This window comes from Arvicanthis niloticus, chromosome 24 (assembly GCF_011762505.2).
Source record: "Arvicanthis niloticus isolate mArvNil1 chromosome 24, mArvNil1.pat.X, whole genome shotgun sequence".
Taxonomy (NCBI): domain Eukaryota; kingdom Metazoa; phylum Chordata; class Mammalia; order Rodentia; family Muridae; genus Arvicanthis; species Arvicanthis niloticus.
Genome location: NC_133432.1, coordinates 36,359,534 through 36,384,172, shown reverse-complemented (window position 1 = coordinate 36,384,172; position 24,639 = coordinate 36,359,534). Strand labels below are relative to the sequence as shown.

Below are 24,639 nucleotides of genomic sequence, written 5' to 3'. Positions count from 1 at the left end.
TTTGTATAAAGGAGGGCTACTGATTTCTTTGAGTTACTTTTGTATCCAGTAACTTTGCAGAAGGTTTTTTATAAGCCTTATGAGTTCTGTGGTAGAATTTTGTCATTATTATTATTATTAAATTTGTTTAATATTCTTCATCAGGATAATGAAGTTGTAGTATGATGATAGCACATAAAACAAAAAAAAAAAAAGAAATTACCTTAAATTTTAATATTTATTTATTTATTTGTCCCAAATGCTGCCCTCTTTTTTGGTCCCTCTTCACAGAGAGCATCCCCTTACTCTCATCTTCTGAGATGGTGGGACCTCCTTGGATATCCCACCACCCTGGTACATTAAGTCTCTGCCAGATTAGGTGCATCCTTTCCCACTATGTCCAGACAAATCAGTCCTGTTGGCAAACATATACCAGTCAGGCTACAGCTTTAGGGAGAGCTTCCACTTGATTCCTTAGGGCCTCTCATAGAGACTGAGCTGTATGTCTTCTACATACATATGTGCCAGAGGCCTCATTCCAGCCTAAGTGTATTCTTTCTTTGGTTGGTAGCTCTGTGAGTTCCCAGAGGTCCAGATTAATTGACTTTGTTTGACCTCCTGTGGGGTTTTTATTTCCCTTTAGGACCTTCAATTCTTCCCCCAACACTTCTATGAGTAACAGACCTCCATTCAATATTGGCTGTAGGCAACTGGGTTTGTTTCAGTCAGTTGCTAGGTAAACCATGTCATAGGGGACAGTTATCTGCTAGTAGCAATACACTGACTTCTTCTGTTCCAATTTGTATTCCCTTAATCTATTTTAGTTGTGTTATTGTCCTGACTAGAACTTCAAGTACAAAATTAGAGGTATACAGAGTGTAGACAGCCTTGTCCCTGATTTCAGTGAAATTGCTTTGTTTCTATCCATTTGATTTGATGTTGGATGTTGGCTTGTTGTGTATGGCCTTCATTGTGTTTATGTATATGCTTCCTGATCTCTCCAAGATTTTTAACATTAAGCTGTGCTGGATTTTGTCAAAGGCTTTTGTTCAGCACCTAATGAGATGATCATGTAGCTTTTTTTCTGTTTGTTTCTATGGGCAGAGTAAGTTGATGAGTTTTCATATATTGAACCACTTGCATCCTTGGGATGAAGCCTACTTGATCACGGTGGATGATGTTTTGATGTGTTCTTGGATTCAGTTTGTAGGTATATTATTGAATATTTTTGCATTAATATTCTTAAGGGAATTTGGTTTGAAATTCTCTTTGTTGGGTTTTTGTGTGGTTTTGTTATCAAGGTAACTGTGGCCTCATAGAAAGGGTTTGGCTGTATTCCTTTTGTTTTTATTTTGTGAAACAGTATGAGGTACATCGGTATTAGCTCTTCTTTGAAAGTATGGTAGAATTCTGCACTAATACTATCTGGTCCTGGGCTTTCATTGTTGTTGTTGGGATAATTTTAGTGACTGTTTCTATTTCCTTAAGGGTTACAGCAATGTTTATTTTGTCTAATTGATCTTGATTTAACTTTGTTGAGTGGAATCTATCAAAAAAATCACCTGTTCTATTTAGATTTTTCAATTTTGTGAAGTACAAGTTGTTGAACTAAGATTCTTTAAATTTTCTCAGTGTCTGTTATGTTCCTCTTCGTTTCTGATTTTATTAATTTGGATTTTGTCTTTAAGGCTGTGTCTATCTTATTGATTTTCTCAAATAATCAGATCTTGGTTTTGTTGATTCTTTGAATTGTCCTCTTTGTTTCTAATTTATTGATTTCAGCCCTGTGTTTGATTATTTCCTTCTGTCTACTTTTCTTGATTATGTTTGACTCTTTTCCTTCTAGAGCTTCCTGGTATGCTGTTAAGTTGCTAGTATGAGATGTCTCCAGTTTCTTTACAAAGGTGATTAGTGCTATGAACTTTCTTCTAAGCACAGCTTGCACTGTGTCTGTCCTATAAGTTTGGCTATCCTGTACCTTCATTATCATTGAATTCCAGGAAGTCTTTAATTCTTTATTCCTTCTTTGACCCACTAGTCACTGAGTCTAGAGTTCTGTTGAGAACCTGTTGAGAACCGCACTTGCCCACATTCGGGTGCCAAAAATGTTGAGATGGCACTAGCCCAAGTTCGGGTGCCAAAAATATTGGGGCCTAGACTGCCCCACTTTGGGCGCCCTAAAATGTTGAGGCCCTCTCCACTGCAGTCTGCAGTCTGCGGGTCAGGGTTCAGCGAGAGAGAGTGAGGACGGACTCGAAGAATGGAGACCAGACAGAGTGTGATTCCATTCCGTTTATTCTTCAGTCTCTCTTCCTAGTCCAAGTCCCAAGTCTTGAGTTCCTAATTCTACTCCTTCTAGTTCCTAGTTTTACTCCTCTTGTTCTCTTCCAAGTGTCTAATGTCTACCCCTACTCCTAGTGTCTGAATCTCTGTTACTCCAAATTGTTCTGTCTAGAGCCAAGTGTCTTCTACCTAATGTCAAGTAATCTGTTGCCTTCTCTGTCTGCCTCTAGCCTTCTATATGTCTCACTTCTAAGCCACGACTTCAGGTCACACCTTTAATCATGCCCTTAGGTCTTGTCTCTAAATCTGATCTCTAAGTCACACTCTTAAGTTACACACCTTTAATCTCACACACCATTAATTTCACACACTTTTAATCTCACACACCAAAGGAAAGTCCTGGGCATCTAAAGCAAGATGTTATCAGAGTGTGCTCAGCTGTTGTAGGCTATTGTAATCCAAGTCTCATGTCAGGGTATATGGCTCAAGATGGCTGCAAAGCTGATAGCCGCTTTCTGCTAAAAGTTGGCTCTCAACAGAGTTCTTTAGTTGACATGTGTTTGTAGGCTTGTTGTTTTCTGTTGTTGTTGAAGTTCAGCTATAACCATGATGATCTGATGAGGTGCAAGGGGTTATTTCAATGTTCTTGTATCTGTTGAAGCTTGCTTTGTGACCAAATAATATGATCAGTTTTCAAGAGGTTTCCATGAGGTGCTAAAAAGAATGCATATTCTTATTTTGTTTTGTTCTATAAATACCTGTTAAGTCCACTTGAATCTTACCCTTTGTTAGTTTCATTATTTCTCTACCCAGTTTCAGTCTCAATGACCAGTCCATTGGTAAGAGGGAAGTGTTGAAGGTTTGATGTGTAATTTAAGCCTTAGTAATGATTCTTTTATGAATGTTTATTCCCTTGTATTTGGAGCATAGGTGTTCTGAACAGAGAAATCCTCTTGGAGAATATTTCCTTTTATGACTAAGTGTCCTTCCCCATCTCTTTTAATTATGTTTGTTTAAAAGTCTATAATAATTACATATTAAAATAGTGTCTCCAGCTTGTCTCTGGCATCCCAAGAGTTCTGACACAACCAGGCTCACAAGAGGGACAGGCTCCAGTCAGAGACAGCAAGGGCAGTTAGGACTATAGATAACCAGATGGTGAGAGGTAAGTGTAGGACCATATCAACAGAAACCAACACTACTTGACAATATCAGAACCCAGTTCTCCCACCACACCAAGCCCTAGATACCCCAACACACCTGAAAAGCAAGATTCAGATCTAAAACCCCACCTCATGAATATAATAGATGACTTCAAGAAGGACATAAATAACTCCCTTAAAGAAATACAGGAGAACACAGGTAAACAAGTAGAAGCCCTTTAAGAGGAAACACATAAATGTTTAAAAGAAATACAAGAAAACACAATAAAACAGGCAAACAAATTGAACAAAACCATCCAGGATCTAAAAATGAAGATGGAAACATAAAAAAAAAAAAAAAAAAAAAAAAAAAAAAAAAAAAAAAAAAAAAACACCCACAAAGGAAGACAACCCTGGATATGAAAAACCAAGGAAAGAGATCAGGAGTCACAAATGCAAGCATCACCAACAGAATACAAAAGACAGAAAAGAGAATCTCAGGCATAGAAGATATCACAGAAGACACTGATACAACAGTATTGAAAGAAAATACCAAAAGCAAAGTTCCTAACTCAAAACATTCAAGAAATCAGGACACAATGAAAAACTGAAATCTAAGAATAATAGGTATAGAAGAAAGTAAAGATTCCCAACTCAAAGGGTCACCAAACATCTTCAACAAAATTATACAAGAAAACTTCCCTAACCTAAAGAAAAAGATGCCCATAAATATAGAAGCCTACAAAACACCAAAAAAAAAAAAAGATGGGACTAGAAAAGAAATTCCTCCCATCACATAACAATTAAAGCACCAAATGCACAGAACAAAGACTCTTCAAACTGGTAAGGGGAAAAGGTCAAGTAACATATAAAGGGAGACCTATCAGAATTACACCAGACTTCTCAACAGACACTCTAAAGCCAGAAGATCTTAGATAGATGACACACAGACCATAAAAGAACAAAAATGCCAGCCCAAGCTACTATACCCAGCAAAACTCTCAATTACCATAGGGAGAGAAACCAAGATATTCTATGGCAAACCCAAATTTAAACAATATCTTTCCATCAATCTAGCCCTACTTAGGAGAACAGAAGGAAAACTTCAACACAAGGAGGGAAACATCCAAGAAAAAGCAAGAAACTAATCTTCTCAAAACAAACCCATGAATATTGGTTCAAAAATACTCAATAAAATTCTTGCAAAATAAATCCAAGAACACATCAAAAGATTCATTCACCATGATCAAGCAGGGTTCATCCCAGGGATGTAGGATGGTTTAATATATGGAAATCCATCAATGTAATACACTATATAAACAAACTCAAAGAAAAACACCATAAGATCATCTCATTAGATGCCAAAAAAGCCTTTGAGAAAATATGACACCCCTTCATGTTAAAAGTATTGGAGAGACCAGGAATTCAAGGTCCATACCTAAACATAATAAAAGCAATATATAACAAAACAATAAATAGCCAACATCAAACTCAATGGAGAGAAACTCAAAAGCAATCCTATTAAAATCAGGGACAAGACAAGGCTGCCTACTCAATTAGACAACAAAAGGAGATCAAAGTTATACAAAGTAGAAAGGATAAAGTCAAGATATTACTACTTGTGGACAGTATATATGTGAACCCCCCAAAAAAAATCCATGAAAGAACTCCTACAGCTGATAAACAGCTTCAGCAAAGTGTCTGGATACAAAATTAACTCAAGCAAATCAGTAGCTTTTCTCTACTCACGGGACAAATGGGTTGGTAAAAACATTAGGAAAATGACACCTTTCACAATAGTCACAAATAATATAAAATATCTTGATGTGACACTAACCAAGAAACTGAAAGATCTGTATGACAAGGACTTCAAGTCTCTGAAGAAAAAAATTAAAGACTTCAGAAGATGGAAAGATCTCCCATGCTCATGGACTGGCAGGATTAACATAGTAAAAATGGCCACTTTACCAAAAGAAATCAAAAGATCCAATAGTCTCCATCAAAATTCCAACTCAATTCTTCACAGAGCTAGAAAGAGCAATTCTCCAATTTATTTGAAATAACAAAAACAACAACAACAAAACAAGATAGCAAAAAACATTTTCAACAATAAAAGGCCTTCTGGGGGAATCACCATCCCTGACCTCAAGCTATACTACAGAGCAATAGTGATAATAACTACATGGTATTGGTACAGAGACAGATATATCAATGGAGTAGAATTGAAGACCCAGAAATGAACCCATATACCTTTAGTCACTTGATTTTTGACAAAGGTGTTAAAACCATCCAGTGGGAAATAGACAGCATTTCCAACAAATGGTGGTGGTTCAATTGGTGGTCCAAATGCAGAAGAATGCTAATTGACCCATTCTTATCTCCTTGTACAAAGCTCAAGTACAAGTGGAGCAAGAACCTCCACATAAAACCAGATATGATGAATCTAATAGAAAAAAAAAGTGGAAAAGAACCTTCAACACATTGGCACAGGGGAAATTTTCCTGAACAGAACACCAATAGCTTATGCATAAAGATCAACAATTAAAAAAATGGGACCTCATAAAATTGAAAAGCTTCTGTAAGGTGAAGGACACTGTCAATAGGACACAATGGCAACCCACACATTGGGAAAAGATCTTTATCAACCCTACATCTGATAGAGGGCTAACATCCAAAATATACAAAAAACTCAAGAAGTTAGGCTCCAGAGAACCAAATAACCCTATTTAAAAATGGGGTACAGAGCTAAACAGAAAATTCTCAATGGAGGAATCTCAAATGACTAAGAAGCACTTAGAGGAATGTTCAACATCCTTGGTAATCAGAGAAATGCAAATCAAAACGACCCTAAGATTCTACCTCACACCAGTCAGAATGGCTAAGATCACAAACTCAAGTGACCGCATATGCTGGTGAGGATGTGGAGAAAGAGGAATACTCCTTCATTGCTATTGGGATTGCAAGCTGTTACAACCCCTCTGGAAATCAGTCTGGTGGTTCCTCAGAAAATTGGAAACAGTTCTACCTGAGGACTCAGCTATATATCTCTTGGGCATATACCCAAAAGATGCTCCAACATATAACAAAGAAACATGTTCCACTATGCTCATAGCAATCTTATAATAGCCAGGAGCTGGAAACAACCCAGATATCCCTCAACAGAAAATGTGGTACATTTACACAATGGAGTACTACTCAGCTATTAAAAACAAATAACTTCATGAAATTCACAGGTCAATGGATGGAACTTGAAAATATCATCCTGAGTAAGGTACCTCATTCACAAAAGAACACATGTGTCATGTGCTCACGGAAAAGTGAATAGCAGCCAAAAAGAAGCTTGGAATACTCACAATACAATTCACAGACCATATGAAAACCAAGAAGAAAAAATATGACACCAAACTGTGGATGTTACAGTCCTACTCAGAAGGGGGGAAGAAAATAATCTGTGGAAGTAGAGGGAGAGAGGGATCTGCGAAGGAGAGAGCATGAGGAAGAAAAAGGGGGGGCAGTTCAGATACAGATGAGGGAGAAGTACAGAGGGTCAGAAATTTGAATGGAGGTGTGTAACAGTGGGGCAGGAGGAACTGGGGGTAGTCACTAGAAAGTTCCAGATGCCAGGGACCCAAGAGGTTCCCCAAGACAGGGAGGACATTAGCCAAAATACCCAACAAAGGGGAGAGAAAACCTGTAAAGATCATATCCAGTGGATAGGCATGACCCCCATTTGAGGGATAGGGCCACCCTCCCACCTCAAAAATATTAATCCAAAATGCCTCCTGTCAAAAGGACATGCAGAGACAAAGAGTGGAGCATAATCTGAAGGAAAGGCCATCCAGAGACTGCCCCACCTAAGGATCCATCCCATCTGCAGATACCAAGCCCAGATGCTATTGTCGATGCTAAGAAGTGCTTGCTGAATGGAGCCTGGTATAGCTGTCCCAAGAGGCTGTGCCAAAACTTGACCAATATAGATACGAATGCACAAAGCCAACCATCAAACTAAGCAAGGGGAACTCAATGGAGAAGTTAGGGCAAGGAGTGAAGGAACTGAAGGGGTTTGCAACCTCATAGGAAAAACAATTCAACCAACCAGACCCCCAAAGCTCCCAGGGACTAATCCACCAACCAAAGAGTATACATGGGGGGACCCATGGCTCCAGCTGGATATGTAGCAGAGGACTGCCTTATCAGGCATCACTGGGAGGGGAGTATTTTGATCCTGTGGAGGCTAAATGACTCAGAGTAGGGGAATGCTAGGGTGCTGAGGCAAGAGTAGGTAAGCAGGTGGGTGAGCACCCTCATAGAGGCATGGGCAGGGAGAGGGGATAGGGAGCTGTGGAGGGGAAACTGGGAATGGGGATAGCATTTAAAATGTATATAAATAAAATAACCAATAAAAAATGAAAAAAAAAAGTGTGGACTGTTTCCTTCTTGCTACATTGCCTATTTTCCTATATTACACAGGTCCTGACACTTCTTTCTTGATTCAAGTGTTCTTTATTGCGCATTTTCCTGGGAATACTCTTTCCTTTGTTACTCTGACCCTTCCTACTTATTTTGTAGCATGGAAATACTAAGTTACCATTTAACTCTGGAACTTCTCATGGTTTCTATTTTCATTTTTTCTTTTTAAGACTACACAGCTGACTCCAAAAATATGACCTATTATCTTTGGGCTGCTGATTTCCAAATTTATTTTTTCTGTTTTACCACAATTAGTATCATGTTTTTCATTTCCATCCAAACAGGTAGTGATCTCAAGACATGAGAAAGCCTCACAAAGAAATTCACAGCAAGTGTGACACCATGCAGATCAAAATCCCACTGTGGATAAAGAAGGTAGACATAAAGTGTCTCTCAAAGCTGGAGCTACTGGCAACTTATAGCTGCTGGGAAATCGAATGTCAGTTTTCTTTCAGAGTGGTTCACTTGGTAACTCAACCATACTCCAGTGGAAGCCCACACATCAATGAATATATGGAAAATGCAAAATAGATTTGTTGGTTGAAAAAAGGTAGGCACAAAAGTGGGTAGGCAGGGAATGGGTAGATCTACAGGGATTTGAAGAAGAGATGAGTGTTTCAAAACACACTGCACAACATTTTCAAAAAACTAAAGAACTAAAATAATTCCTTATCCTGACAAATTTAAAATTGTAGCCAAGCCATGCCATAGCTTCCATTAAATCAAAACAACCAGAGGTCCCCTGAGAGTAGGGCACCAGGAAAAACAAACTAAAAACACATTTGTTTGAAATATACCTGACCAGAGAATGTTAACCAAAGGCTTCCCTTATAGAGAAAGATCAACTAAACAAGTATTCCTATGGATCATGCAGAGGCCACTGTGTCTAGCACAACAGGGGCCAGGTCACACTTTCAAACTGGTGCTGGTTTGCAAGTAGGAGTAAGAGATGCATAAGGGGGTTATGGAAGCTCTTACTGATGGTTCAGAATGCTACTGAGGATAAGCAGTGAACTGAAACTCAAATTCACTGCAAGGAACTCCCGAGAGGTCATTGCATGTAGGATACCCAGCTAAGCTCCATCCATGCATGATGCGGAGCTGAACTAAGATAGAGGTAACATGCATTGTAGGAAGCAGATCTGAAGGGTTGAGACGTCCCTGTGGGGACCAGATGATCTCAATAAAACTTAGCTGCTGGTTATGAAATTGAAGTTTTGGGTGTTTCCTAGAATAGCTGTTGTTCTTGCTTTAGTTCAAAGTTCCACTGGTTTCACAACTTACAGTGATGAGTTTGAGCCTGTGGAAGTTTATCATTACTCACAGACTTCTGAAGTTTACACCTACTAATAGATCTGGCCTTTAGTCTCTGCTTCCCTGACCTCTATCATGTCAGAAAAGTACACCTCCAGCACTCACTACCTGGTGCTTAGCTAATCCTGTTAATACACTTTTCCTGTCATGATGGACTGATAACTCTTAAAACCCAGAAAGCAAAATAGGTCGTTCTTCTTTTACTTTTTCTTGTCACAGGTCTTTTTTTTTTTTTTTTCAGGAAAGAGAAAACTAATAAAAATCAAGAGCAATTGCTTCCTTAAAGAACATAAACACCGTGTGTGTGTGTGTGTGTGTGTGTGTGTGTGTGTGTTTAAACTCTTTTAGAATAATGGAATACTTTAACTGGTAACTATGTGTAAGAACTATAGTTAATAAATTTGGAGTTTAAGAGCTTAAATTGTTGTTGTTAAGAGATTGTGGTCCTCTAACCAGTGCCAAGGATGAAAAGAGGGAGGGGGGAGGTAGGCAGGAACAAAAATCTCTGTGATGGGAAGGAACAATAGAGACCTCATACTTAATTCAGCACCTCAACACTGTCACATATATAAACAGGCTTCAGACACAAGAACCTGTAAGAGAAAATATCAAAACTGTAATAATCATGTTATTGCATGTACTGTTCCTGATTTGCAGTTCAACTCGGTAGTAGAACCATCTAGATATTCACAGTTGCATCTGGAGACCCTCTAATAATCACATTTTTAAGACTGAATGCAGTTGGGTACGGTGGAACAGGCATTCAATCCCAACATCTGAGAGGCCAAAGATTGCAGCATGCAAAGGGAAGTCTGTTCTACACAGTAAATTTCAGGAAACCCAAGACTGTGTACCAAGTCCCTTTCTCAAACTCTGTCCTCCACAGACTAAATGTTAAGTGATAGATGAGCTATTCACTCAGGTGCAGAGCTCTACTGGGTGCTAGCTCCTCTGGGTGACAGAACTTTCTGGGTTTTTTTTTTGTTGAGTATATAAGAATTTTATTCACATGACACTAGATCAGCATTAAAAGTAAAAAAAAAACTGATAAAGGAATGGATCATTGTCACTAAGTGTATAGGAGATGTACAATATGTGTATGATTTCCTTTCAAATTTGCCTAAAGCCATGATTTTAAAAAGTATTTAAAATGCAATGACTTTTTAAAAAGACTATTCATCAGACTATACAGTTTAAGGGTAAGAAGACATAACACACTAGGAGAAACCTCACCACATTACATAGATCAACTACTTTTATTTTATTCTCTACATATAGCCCTGGCTGTTCTAGAACTCACTAGGTAGACCAGGCTGAACTTGAACTCAAAAATGCATCTGCTTTTACCTCCCAATTGATAGGATTAAAACTTGGGTCATCTTCAAATACTTTGAAAATAAAAGAAAAAACTAGACAGCTCAGGAAAAAAAAAATTGGCAAGAGACACGAATGGCCACATTGTATAGAACATATGTAAGTGTTTAATATTATAAATTATCCTTAATATGTTTAGAAATTAGAGAAATCAATGTAGATATAAACTAAAACACTAGTGGCTGTAGAGATGGCTCAGTAGTTAAAAGTACTTGCTGCTTCTGCAGAAAACCTAGGCTCAGTTCTCAGCATCCATATTACCCACAACAATCTAACTCTAGTTCCATGGAATCCAACATCTGCTGGAATCTGCAGGTAGCAAGCATGTACATAGTGTATTAACTTAAGTGAAAGCAAAACACTGCTACACATATAATTTTTAAAATCTCTCTTTAAAGGATAGCATCAACAGACATACTAACATGGGGTAGGCAGTAATCTCACAAGGTTTCAACTCTAGATAGAGGACTACAGATAAATTAGGAATGCTGAGAACAGGAGAAATAATGCTCCCAATGGAAGAACATACCAACCAATTGGTTAGCCAATACCTAGCCAATACCCTAAAATCACACACATACATGTAACATTATGCACTTAAGAGACTGTATGTATATATTAAATATAAAGAATATATTTTAACTTGAAAAATACTTTTAAACCCCAACTTATGAAGTTAGAATAAGTGAATACTCAATAAAAATTTTAAATATAAATTATTATTCATTTAGTAAAATTAGCTGGTAAATATATTTGATATTCTCCTACCAATAATACAATACAGAAATAAGTATTCAGGTGCATGATTATAACACAAGGGAATATATCAATATTGGTTCAGAGAGTGCAGGGAAATATATTCACAAAACAGTTAAAATGTGGAATGGGGATACTGATGATCCCAATTATACACTGGCACAGTGCTTGTTAGAGCATTTTCATTTTATTTACAAATTGTTCAATTAGATTGTAGGAATCAGTCCCACTTATCTATAATGTAGTCCTTTCCAAGAGGACCTAGACAATTGCAAACTTGTATACCTGTGATTAACAACATACTTGGTAACTGGAGTAGTTTGTGCAGTCTGATATCTGGAGAACACAGTCACAAGCCTGCTTATGTTACTTAACTCAGCACCTTCCATCACTTCTTCAATGAGTATGTCATACATAAATGCTCACATAGTATAGTCTATCCACTGTGATTATACCAACATCCTGGTCCACATTTAAAATCTGAAATAAAGTAATATCTCCACATATAGTAGGGTGGATACTTGTTTAACGATTCAGTTTTTAGTTACATCAGTAACTATCAAGGTTTTGGTTCTCTGAGTAAGATAAGTGAATGTTTAACTTTAAAAGAACTTCTAAACATTCTGTACATTAACTACTGTATCCTTGAGTCTTACTAATTAATCCTATGGAATTCAGACACTAATTAGCTCTTACCAGCCAACCATAAAATTATTTCCATTGCTACTTTATAATGGTATTTTGCTACTATAATAAATCATGATGTAAATATTTCTATTTGCCAATAGTCTTAGGTAACCCCTGTGAAAGGATTGTTCTATTTCTTTTACAGTTCCATGTTTGTTTAATCATGGGATTATGTTCTTTCGTGCTTAATGAGAATGTTACAAGGCACTGGTGATGCCAAGTAGATGATGTCCTCTCAGACTTCTTGCTAGTCTTCTTTAGAATAGGCAAAGATGTAAACCATTTACTCGAGTTTAAGAAGAATGTGTGCACACAAGAACACACACACACTCCACTAGCTGTCTATGCTTCTAGTCCCATCCACAAACCCTCTTTTGATCCTGATGTGTAATTTCTGTATCTTTGAAAACTTAATAAGCAGAGAGGGTAAGCTGTAGTGACCATCTACCCTGAACTATAAAAGACAGCTAACTGCTCATCGTCTGCACTTTTGCAAAACTAAGAAATACTGCCCTAGTGGGCAAGCAGCCAACGTCTATTAAAATCCCCCTTACATCATAGCTGCCATACCCTCTACCTTTTGCACTATTTTCAGGACCTTGTACAGTCAGATGATTGTGGAAAAGGTTGGTCATTATATACCAGGCTTTTGCCCTAAAAGAAAAATAGGAACTGGTCATTAATCTAACTGGGAACATGTGGACTCACATAGTAAGTTGAGTACTAGCCACTAGTTTTCCCCAGATTTAGGAAGAACACTTGCTACCTTTTACCTATCCACACTAGAAACTATAAGTCAGTGAAAATCTCATACTTCCTCTGTATACTCAAGACATCTTAAAGGTTGCGTGGTTTTTACCTTGTCAAAATTATGTTACTCTGAAAAGCAGACAATATGCACCTAGATCATAATCTCAGATTTGAGACTCTTCTGGAAGGACTCTTTTTATGTACTGAGATTTTGAGACTTCTTCCTAAGCCTTTGGGACAGTCTCCTGGTCCCAAAGCTCTGACTCCAGGACCGTTTACACCCACATCCTTCACAAAGATCCAGAGACACCAGGTCAGTGAGAAAGGTGGCAACTAAAGGAATGACACTGTGGCATCACAGTAGTAGAAATGACAAATGCACAAGCTGTGATACCTATTCAAGGCCCAGAAGATTGCTCAACTGAAAAACTCATTAACTTGTTTCTAGGATATGCTTACCTGTCTCCCTTTTATTTTCTCACTACACTGAGTCAGGGTAGATGACAGGAATTCTTGGAAGATATTAAAGTAAATAGTATTTTAACATATCTTGTGTAAACTTCAAATCAGTACCTCTTACTCCAATCCAACCTGATCATAGAACTTTCTGAGCATAGAACTTTCTTGCATTATCTACTCTCTCTCTAATGAAGTATCAATAACTAATGTGGGAAAGGTGAGAATGGCTGGATTTGGATAACAGGTAAAGATCACCCTGACTTCCTAGAGAGCCAATCTACCACAGGAATACTCACTTACTTTGTGCTGCTATTTATTCCTTGTTGTTATAAATTCCTTCCCGGGGGGAGATGTAAAGCAATCTCTACTTCTTCCCTTGAGGTACTAATGACAAACTGAGCCATGATTCCACCAAAGTTCATAAATAAACCAGTGACTTTATTTGACTTCCTTACAGAGCGTGGGTAAGGGGTACTTACAAGGGTATGGGTACACCACCCCTAGTGGGCCAAATCTGGAAAGCCTTACTCAGCAGCAATGGGATTTTTCCAAAACAGCATAGATGGAGGATGTGGCCCCTTCACTAGTCTTTCTTGGCACTTTAAATCTTTTCCCCAGGAAGTCTGCAGAGCTGCTAGTTGGTAGAGAGTAGTTGGATGCCAAGAGAAGAGAGTATAAACCATCAATCAGCCCAGTTGGGATGAGCTTTTGCAAGGGGGTATGTGGTGGATAGCCCTAGCCTCTTGTTGTCATTGTTCAACAGCCATTGGAGATAATTCGCAAAAGGTTTCCCAAATCAATTATTTATCATTATATGGATGATATTTTGTTGGCTGATTCAGATATTAATATCGTGGAAAAAAATGTTTGATGAAGTAAAGAAAATCTTGCTTTGCTGGGGATTGCAAATAGCCCCCCAAAAAATACAAAGAGGAGATTCTATTAATTATCTAGGGTATAAGATAAGTCTACAAACAGTTAAGCCACAAAAGGTACAAATTAGAAGAAACCAGTTAAGAACCCTAAATGATTTTCAGAAGCTACTTGGAGATATAAACTGGCTGCGACCAGCAATTGGCTTGACCACTCAAGAACTAAGTAATTTATTTCAAACCTTACAAGGAGATAAAGATTTAAATAGTCCTAGGAAATTGACTCCTGATGCTGAGAAGGAGTTAGCCTTGGCAGAAAGAAAGCTGCAGGATACACATCTAGATCGTATTGATCCAAAAATGGCCTGCATCTTAGTTATTTTACCTTCTGCTCACTCTACTACTGGAATTCTTATTCAGAGAGAAGATGATATCCTAGAGTGGATATTTTTAGCTCATAAACAGAGTAAAAAGTTAAAAACCTATGTTGAGAAGGTTTCTGAATTAATTCTGAAAGGAAAAATGAGACTTAGACAATTAGTTGGAATGGACCCGGCTGAAATTGTTGTACCTTTTTTACTAATGCAGAAATTACCTCATATGGGCACAAGATGAACATTGGCAAAGAGCATGTAGTAACTTTTTGGGAGAGATTAACAACAAATATCCTAAAAGCAAGCGGCTTCAGTTCATAAAAAGAACTAATTGGATTATCCCTCGTATTTTAAAAGGAACTCCGATATCTGGAGCCCCTACATTTTACACTGATGCTAGTAAATCAGGAAAGGCAGGATATAAATCAGAAGACATAAGTAAGGTGGCTGAGAGTCCCTATAAGTCAGTTCAAAAATCTGAATTATACGCAATAATCATGGTATTGTCAGATTTTCAAGAATCCCTTAATATAGTAACTGACTCTCAATATGCCGAAAGGGTTGTTTTACACATAGAGAATGCTGAACTTATTCAAGATAATTCTGAATTGACCTCATTATTTATTCAACTACAACAAATTATTAGAAATAGAAGTAACCCAATATATATATAACACACATAAGATCCCATACAGGTCTGCCAGGCCCTCTAGCACAAGGTAATAATGATATCGACCAGCTATTGATAGGAAGCGTGCTAGAGGCTTCAGAATTTCATAAAAAACATCATGTTAATAGCAAAGGTTTAAAGAAAGGGTTCTCTATTACTTGGCAACAAGCCAAGGAAATTGTGAGGCAATGCCCTACTTGCTCATTATATAACCAAACTCCATTGCCTACAGGAACTAACCCTAAGGGTACCCAAAGAAATGACATTTGGCAAATGGATGTCTTTCATTTTACAGAGTGCACCATACTATAAACACATATTCAGGATTTCAATGGGCAACTGCCTTGGCACCAGAAAAGGCTGATTCTGTAATTACACATTTGTTAGAAGTCATGGCCATTATGGGAATACCCATACAAATTAAAACAGACAATGGTCCAGCATATACCTCTAATAAGATGGAGAAGTTTTTTACATATTATAATATAAAACATGTTACAGGCATATCACATAATCCTACGGGACAAGCAGTTGTGGAGAGATCTAATCGAACTCTAAAGGAGATGCTTAATAGGCAAAAGGGATCAGTAAGAACCCCCAAAGATAGATTACATAGTGCTTTATTAACTCTAAATTTTTTTAATGCTAATGAACAAAACACCACAGCTGCTGAGAGATATTGGATGGTGGAAAAAACTTCTGAACTAAATCAACCTGTTTATATTAAGGATATTATGACGTCAGAATGGAAAGTGGGAAATGTGTTACGCTGGGGGAGAGGTTATGTTTATGTTTCCACAGGAAAAGAAAAGCTGTGGGTTCCTTCCAAGTTGAAAAAAATCAGAAATGACAAAGAGAGACCCCCTGAAGCACTAGTCGACACAAAAGAAAAGGGAGACTAACTCAACCAACCAAATGGGTGATGTATATATGGTGTTATGTCTCTTATATGGACTTAACTGGCTGGGACTAAAATGTCAATACAAAGCCAAGAACATTTAATTGGGTAATAATTTCTCATGACTTAATACATGCCATCCTTTATGAGAGCATGTATATAAGTTATATTATAGTTTGATTAAGTGATCAAACTAACCTGAAGAGGGCAGTGGCCTTTCTTTATTGATCTTCATTGACAAAGCTGTGTGCCCTACATGTTCCACGTGAATGTTTTTATAAAACTACCTGTTGCTTTTAAGTTTTATATGTTACAGGATGAAAGAAGAGAAACTCAGCCCTAGCATGATTTATGTTCGGGGATGCTGAGTCTCTGGGACCTCCTATTCCAGCTTCGTGCTTGATTCTACTGCAACTGCATCGAAGCTGCTTCTTTTAAGGACTTGCTTCCAGAACTTTTCCAGAACAGCTAGCTTGCCTGTCCAGCCTTTCTGACTGTAACAGTTATGGTGTCAGCTAAACTATGAACTTTCTCAGTACATAGAGACTTCAAGGCAAATGATGCCAGCTAGCTCTCCTTTGACTAAGCCAATTTTCCTGTTTCCCTTTGGGCCCCCAAGATGGGAATTCTTCGCCCCAATTCAGCTGGAAGCAGACAAAAGGAGATCATCACCCCAGTTCCTTATGTTGGGGTGGATGGTTCTGGTTACCTTGTAAATTATACATGTGTTGTAATTTAAGGAATACTTTACAAATGTAGCTTCAGACAGGAAGGGAATTAGAGAGCTAAATCTCAGGAATTAAGAGGGATTAATATATTACTCTCATGTAGGCATTGTGCCTATATATCTTATTTAGAAATACAAGGCTTAGACCCAGTCCTTTTTAATTAAAAAAAAAAAAAAAAAAACACTTGATTTGAGATGGTTGGCTTGTGAATCAGAGGCGTATGGTAATTGCATGGCTCATTGCTTACTGTTAGGATGTTTTCTAGATTTTAATTAGAAATAGTGGAAAGGAATTAACAGACAACTGTTCAGATTGCCTTACATAGTTGATTTTCAAAAACATCAGAAATCCATAGAATTGATGTTACAAACATTCTTATATAAACATTTATTTTATTAGAGACCTATCTGATCCTGACAGCTTCCCAGTCTTGGATTCTAAGAAAAAATTGAGCATCTTTGGAGTTACATCAGTTGTGGTATGATAGCCACTAGGCAAGAATTGCCTCTTTTCATCTACAGACGAAATATTGTGCAAAAAAGAAACACACTTGCGGAATAGTCGACTGATTATATCTGCCAAGACAGAGTAATCAGCCCTTAGTAATTCTGCATTACTAGGTCTGTCAGATGATTCCTGGGCCAGAAGGCTGAAAACCAGATGCTCTAACGTTTTGAAATAAGGAACTGTCTAGATGTTCAGTGGTCTATTTAAATTGGTTGAGTTTTAGAAGCCACGCTTTGTGCTTCCCATATCTTTATTTAACTGAGTCATTCTGGATTTCTGATGGGGTTGAAGATTTATAATCTCACAGCCAACCCAGGCTATTAACTTTGAGAGGATGGTTTTCAGATGCTATTCATTCTGAAGACAGGACATAAGCCAGGTTCAGAACTAAGGTTTTTTTTTTTTTTTTTTTTTTTTTTTTAATTGAGAGAGATGGCAAAGGTTCTATTTAGTTAGCAAAAATGATGCACTGGGTATTAGGTTTATCTTGTTCTTTAACAATCACAATATGGTAATATAGTTAGAGTTCAATTAATATGTGAAAAAAAATTTTTTTATTGGACAAAAAGGGGGAAATGTGGTAGATAGCCCTAGCCTCTTGTTGTCATGGTAATTCCACTCCTGGGAGGGGCTGCGAAGGAGGAGTGAATCTTGTAAACCTTCTGTCCAATCAAATTTGTTAAATAAAGGCTACAGCCAGTGATTGGGCAGTGGAAGAGGAGTGGGAGGAGCCAGAGGAAGGGAAAGGGGATAAGATGAGGAGAGCCGTTGGAGTTAGGGGAGTTGGCAGTTGGTGGAAGCAGAGGAAGTTGGCAGTTGGTGGAAGGAGAGAAGACGAAGAAGACCTTTACCTAGGAAACCGCAAGTTGTTAAGAGCTCTCTTAGTCGGGGAATAGTGTAGTTTAATGGTAAATCTGCCCAATCTAGGCATGCAGCATTCATTTGATATTTATTGACTTGTGTCTTTTCTTCTATGAACTTCCTATGGGCAAGAGATTTACCGCAACAGGGGTACAGCTGAATTCCCTGAGATGGCTGCTGCTTCACTTAAAAGACAGCCACTCACAACCCTGATTCTCTTCTGCCAGAGTTGAAAAATGATAATGAAGACTGTTCTCCCTTCGTCCACTAACAGCAACCTACATAAATCTAGTCAACTAAAATGGTGCAGGGCTAGTGCAAGCAACACTGAGCTGAGATAGGATATTTGTTCCTGGCTCTAACACTCACTTGGTTTGTTACCTTAGGCACTGGTCTAGATTCTCTTCTGTATCTGCAAAGTGTGGTATTAAAACCATGTACCTTGATCTCTCCTGTGCTACTAATTTGATATAAATGTTACCACTCTTAACCATCACTGAGATCAGATAATAAGCACTATTAATTTCTGGACCCCTATGTCATTGACTGTCAGATTAAAATGACTTTATCAGAAGATTTACCACATTTTCTCTTGTGAGATAAGAATCAGAAAACACAGATCACCAGTGACTTCAGCAGTCCTACAAAATAAGCCAGTGCACCCTACCAGACACAGAATCAGTCATTTCCAACATACCTCCACAGCATTTCTGAACTACATCACATTTCTACACATGCCCTTATAACACTCTAGGGCCACCCAGAGTTAGAGAGGATATGATGTTCCTAGTCTTGAATATCTATGTGTCAATGAAAATGAACATAAGCAAATACCACTACACACGACAAATTTATTTGTACATAGTCTCTCACCTGTATGACTTTTTTGATGCAAAATGTGATCTGACTTATCAAAATTTTCCTATGTTCTTTTAAAGGGTACCTTGAATGGTCGTTTTTCAAGATTAGTACATATAATGTAGTCTATACTGGGAAATGTTTTTTGATTTTTTTATACATTTTCAGGGTTTTTCATTGCAGGTTTCAATAGAGACCTGATGTACCATTCAAAACTTTGGCTTTTAATTCATAAGCTTCTTTACATGGATAAGTTGCTTACATTGAGACAACTATGGTAGAGCTTTCTTGTGTTCCTTCCAGACAAAATGTTCTTCTGATGCTGAGAGAGGTCTCCCTTGTAGCAGTTCTTTGCTGTAATCATTCTACAGGCATTCTCTGATGTCAAATGATCCTGACCGACTGCATGCTTTCTAGCCTTCTGTTATTAGTGTGTCTCACCTGAGTTAATTCATACTGAATGAGGTATGAGTTAAGAAAGTAAGTTTTCCTGCATTATGTACATCTATAGGACTTCTCAACTCTAAGAAGTCCATCATATGGACGGAGGACTGATTTACAGTAGAGAGTTTTTCTTCATTTATAGCTACAGGGTTTCTAACTTGTATACCATGTCTGATATTGACTGAGCTCTGAGTTGCTGGAAAATGCTTCTCTCTATTCTTTGTATTAGTACCATGTGTATGAGTTCCCAGATGTCGGGCAAGTCCTGACTTGCAGAAAAAAGCTTTTCTGCAATCTTTACATTCATAGGGCTTCTCACCTGTATGAATTCTATGATGAAGAGTTAAGTGTGACTTGCGACAGAAACATTTGCCACATTCTTTACACTCATAGGGCTTCTCACCGGTATGAGTTCTATGATGAGCAGTGAGCTCTGACTTGGAAGAGAACGCTTTCCTGCACTCTTCACATTCATAAGGCTTCTCACCTGTATGAATTCTATGATGGCGAGTTAACTGTGACTTGTAGAAGAAAGCTTTGCCACAGTCTTTACATTCATAGGGCTTCTCACCTGTGTGAGTTCTCTGATGTTCAGTCAGAGTTGACTTATAATAGAAAGATTTCTGACACTCCTTACACTCATAAGGCTTTTCACCTGTATGTATTTTTTGATGTACACGAAGGGTTGACTTGCAGTAAAAAGCTTTCCCACATTCTTCACACTGATAGGGCTTCTCACCGGTATGAGTTCTATGATGTGACGTAAGCTCTGACTTGGAGGAAAAACCTTTCCTGCACTCTTCGCATTCATAAGGCTTCTCACCTGTATGAGTTCTATGATGACGAGTTAAGTTTGACTTGTAGAAGAAAGCTTTACCACAGTCTTTACACACATAAGGCTTCTCACCAGTATGAATTCGCTGATGTTCAGTGAGGGTTGACTTATAATAGAAAGCTTTCCAACATTCTTTACATTCGTAAGGTTTCTCACCTCTATGAGTTTTCTGATGTACTGTAAGAGTTGACTTACGATAGAAAGCTTTACCACATTCTTCACACTCATGGGGCTTCTCACCAGTATGAATTCTATGATGCACAGTGAGTTCTGATTTGGAGGGGAAAGCTTTCCTGCATTCTGTACATTGATAGATCTTCAACCTTGTACGAGTTCGCTGGTGTGGAGTGAGTGCTGATTTGTAACAGAAAGCTTTCTGACACTCCTTCCATTCGTAGGGTTTCACACTTGGATAGTACACATGCTGCTTGTTGTGCTGCGATGGCAGGCTAACCATTTTCATACATGGCTTACATTCATAGGGTTTTGTACCTCGGTCAAGTTCCAGTTGAACCTTCATTTCTGCCTTGAGACAAAAGAATCTGTCAAGGTTTTGTATTAATGGAGCTTTTTTCCAGCGTGTACTTACTAATGTTCTGTGAGGATAATAACATTTTTAAAGTTTTACAGAAAGTACACTCACAATTTTCCCTTGTCACTTAAAATAAGATTACTTTCTTTCTACCATTTTAAATTATGTATACATTTAAGAGTATGTACATTTAGGAGCAGGTGCCCACAGAGGCTAGAGGTGTCTTATTACCCTGGAGCTGGAGTTACAGGCTGGATAAGAGCCACACAATGAGTGTTGGGAACCTAACTCTTGTTATGTGAGAAAGCAGCTCAAGCTCTTAACTGATCAGCTATCTCTTAGCCCCATACTTTATCATGTTCTGTCTGAGTCTGCCTATATGCAATATTTTCCTTATATGAGATATGTTTTGCACAGTTAAGTTTACATAAACAAGAAAAGACTTCCAATCCATGAAACTAGAGATTTTTTAAATGTAAAACTTTTAAAGTATCAATTACATTGTCTTTGTATAGGTGTATATTCCCAGTCAAATATTATGAATATCATAATGTGAACTTTCAACCTTGTGAGGGAGAATAAGATGCTCAGGGTGCCAGAGGGGTTTATCAGTTATATTATCAGGTTCATCACTAGTCAGCATCCCATTCGGCTCACTACAGACACATCCTGCCACAGGTTAGGTTCCTTAAAAAACATTTGTGAGCAAGTCTCCTTATGTCCACAATCAGAATGTGAAGGTTGTGTTCACATTCACATTTTACCTACTTCAATCATCTCTTTATTTGAAAGATTTCTGCTGATGCTTCCCAGTGGCCACATATGACTCTCTGGATTTTCCAGGCAACTCTCATCTGGAGTATACACTTCAAGAACACCTGAAACAAAATTTAAAAAAAAAAAAAAAAAAAAAAAAAACCAATATCCATAAATCAAATATATTGTGTTCAAATGTAATTGTGAAGTTTCTTCTTGATTCTTCAGCTTACTGAAGGGAATTTTACACGAACAGGTAAGGCAGTGCAAGTCGTGTTCCTTCACTGCTTTTACTCTTGAGAAATACATGGAATTCACCTTCTTATTTGCTACTGTTTTGGCACAGTAATTTTTAATTGTGTTGTTAACCTGAGCTCCAGTCCTCTATTACTTTAATTGTACTCACACCATCTGTTATCACATCTCTCTCATTATGTGAAGTGGGAAGATTTTCTTTCATTAGCTACCCACATTACACAGGCTTCATATTCTGTTTTATGAGCAAGAATGTAGGATCATAAAAGGATTATTACATATTAATTATAAATTGATTATAAATCCTTTGCCCTGAAAAGTCACAGCAGGGTCTGTCTTCCATTGGTCATTGCATACCCTTCTCTCACACGAGAGGACAGTTTCATCAGAAGCTCCCTGTAATCTACCTTCTGTTCTACAAACCTCTTTGCCTCTTGAACAAAGACACATTTTGAAAATAAACTATTTATTAAAAATAAATGTTAAGAAATGAATATATTGTGATTCCAGACTGGTAAGTGCCTGTACATAGAGGATGTCAAGGACACAATTTTAGGTGTCTTTTAGCTATACACTAATTGTACGAAATTATGGACATAATTTATCCAAACTCACAGCTTGAGAAGTCAAAGTCCTTAAGAAAGAACCTATTTTTGTCTTTTGAATGGTCATATTATCAAACTGTCTTGTAAACATGTATGTTTCCATCTACAGTTTACACTGTTCTTAAACTTGATTAGAAAAGCTTCTTATTGCAGTGGGTAATGGTTAACACACACATGCACTGCGGTTTAAAGCTAGGAAATTGAAATGAGCATAGATGTCCATTATCTAATAAACAGATAATTAAAATATGATATATATATATATATATATATATAATAAAAATAAAAATACATACATAAAATAAAAATTTTATTATATTATAAATAAAAATTAAATTATGAACTTTACAAGTAAATAAATGGAGCTGGAAATAGACTATTCTTTGAAATATTACCCAAATCCTGAAAGATGAACCAAATTGTCTCTCATATGTAGATCCTAGCTTGGAATCTTTAGATGTGTGTGCTTAAATAGGAGGACCTATAGAAGTCAGGAAAACAAACAAACAAAAAAGAGGCCACGGGGGAGAGATAAAGAATGAGGGATATAACATAAATATTATAAAGGAATAAAGGAAAATAGTGGTGCAGGTAGGGTTCACTAAAGGCCTTTTAGTGTTAAGCCTTTTTTAGTTTAGCCTTTTTTTTCCTTTAAAAGCCTCATGGAAACCTACTTTAGAAGGTTCTAAAAGAAAGGCAAAAAAGAAAAACGAAAGAAAGAAAGAAAGAAAGAGAGAGAGAGAGAGAGAGAGAGAGAGAGAGAGAGGGAGGGAGGGAGGGAGGGGTGGTAGATGGACAGACAGACAGACAGACAGACTGGAGATAAGTTATAGAGGGGAAATACAATGCCCCAGATGCCATAGACTACTGAACTAAATGTTCAGTGCTTTGGGGTTATCTATTTTCAAGGTGGTGACAGTGTGATCCCAAAGACCACCACTGAAACATTAAAAAATATTGCTATTGTTCTTCGTTACCCTCCAGAACTTGATCATAAGACCACATTTCTGAAGACACTTAAACTTTAGTTATAGAACATGAAAAATCAAGCTGACACTGATCTGGAAGCTTCATGCTTACTGACTAGCTTTTATAGTGCTGGGAAGTACTATCACAATACTAGAAGAAAAAGTTATCAACATTCTTAACCAGCTGTGAACCCTGAGAGCTACAATAATAACTGGCCTACCAAGATATACCTAGTTTCACAATAGTGGCATGAAACTTACAGGAGTAGCCAACCACTCTAACTGGAGTCAAGGCTCACTTCATGAGCTAGAACTCTTGCTTTGTAACTGGGTCAAGAACCTGTGGGTGGGTAGTTCACAGGCTGTGAGGCAGAACCTACTTCAATTTTTTTTTACATAGCAATAATATTAAATAGCCCCCTAAGTATTTATCTTTATATGCATATATTAGTGTAGCTTTCACTTTTCATTTGTCAGAGTGCCCAATTCTAAATGAGGAATCTGTAGCACACACCTTCCTCCCAAAGGTCAGGGATGATCATGGAAGAAGAAGAGGAAAAACTATAAGGATAGAAGTGGTAGATGATTTTCTTAAACAGCATTTTCAGATCAAGACAACGCCACTGCAAATATGACCTCAGAACAACTAGGACTATATGTATAAAGCCTTTGCACAATAAAGCTAACCAAAATCCCAACATAGATGAAGAAAGGACTGACAAAGTCCCATCAATAGCTAAGAAGCGACTGGTAACTGATAGCTACTAGATGATGGAAAGTTGAGGTTTCTACAGGATGTGGCCCCCAAGAGGGTACCCAAGCCCCACAAATGGCCTATGCCCTCATACATACTGGTAGCACGAAGTGGATTCAGTGGGTTTAAAAAGTAGAGGACATGAATGTAGGAGAGAGAAGTGATGGTGAGATCTAAAAGAAGTTGGGCCAAAGGAAAGGAAAAGGAAGCTTTGACCAAATCATTTGTGCAAATATGAAGTTCTCAAAAAAAAAAAAAAAAAAAAGTTAATGAGAGGGAATACAATACATACTGTTATTTAGACAGAATGTTTTCTCCTTTTCTATATTTAGCATACACAGTTGTCTAGACTGCAATATTATGTTGGCCTGTTCCTTTTTTCAGCCACTTGAAAAGTTACCCTTTTTATTAACTTTGAAGAAATGCCAAATTCTATCAGATACTCAACTTAAATGAGCATGTGAGTGTTCCAAATTCTATTACATGAACACTACATATAATGTTTTCC

At 37.6% G+C, this 24,639-nt stretch overlaps 1 protein-coding gene across 2 annotated transcripts in view; it reads right to left on the bottom strand.

The window, feature by feature from the left end:
* Window positions 1–2,256: 2,256 nt before the first annotated feature.
* LOC143438113 (uncharacterized) overlaps window positions 2,257–24,639 on the bottom strand; it is a 35,404-nt gene continuing 13,021 nt past the window's right edge. For both annotated transcript variants that reach the window (XM_076923693.1, XM_076923694.1), the window contains exons 4-5: window positions 21,562–21,671; window positions 2,257–20,787 (exon numbers count right to left, since the gene is read on the bottom strand). In XM_076923693.1, the coding sequence (XP_076779808.1) occupies window positions 19,429–20,787; window positions 21,562–21,671 (1,469 nt within the window). In that variant the 3' untranslated portion in view covers window positions 2,257–19,428. The remainder of the gene's footprint in view (window positions 20,788–21,561; window positions 21,672–24,639) is intronic.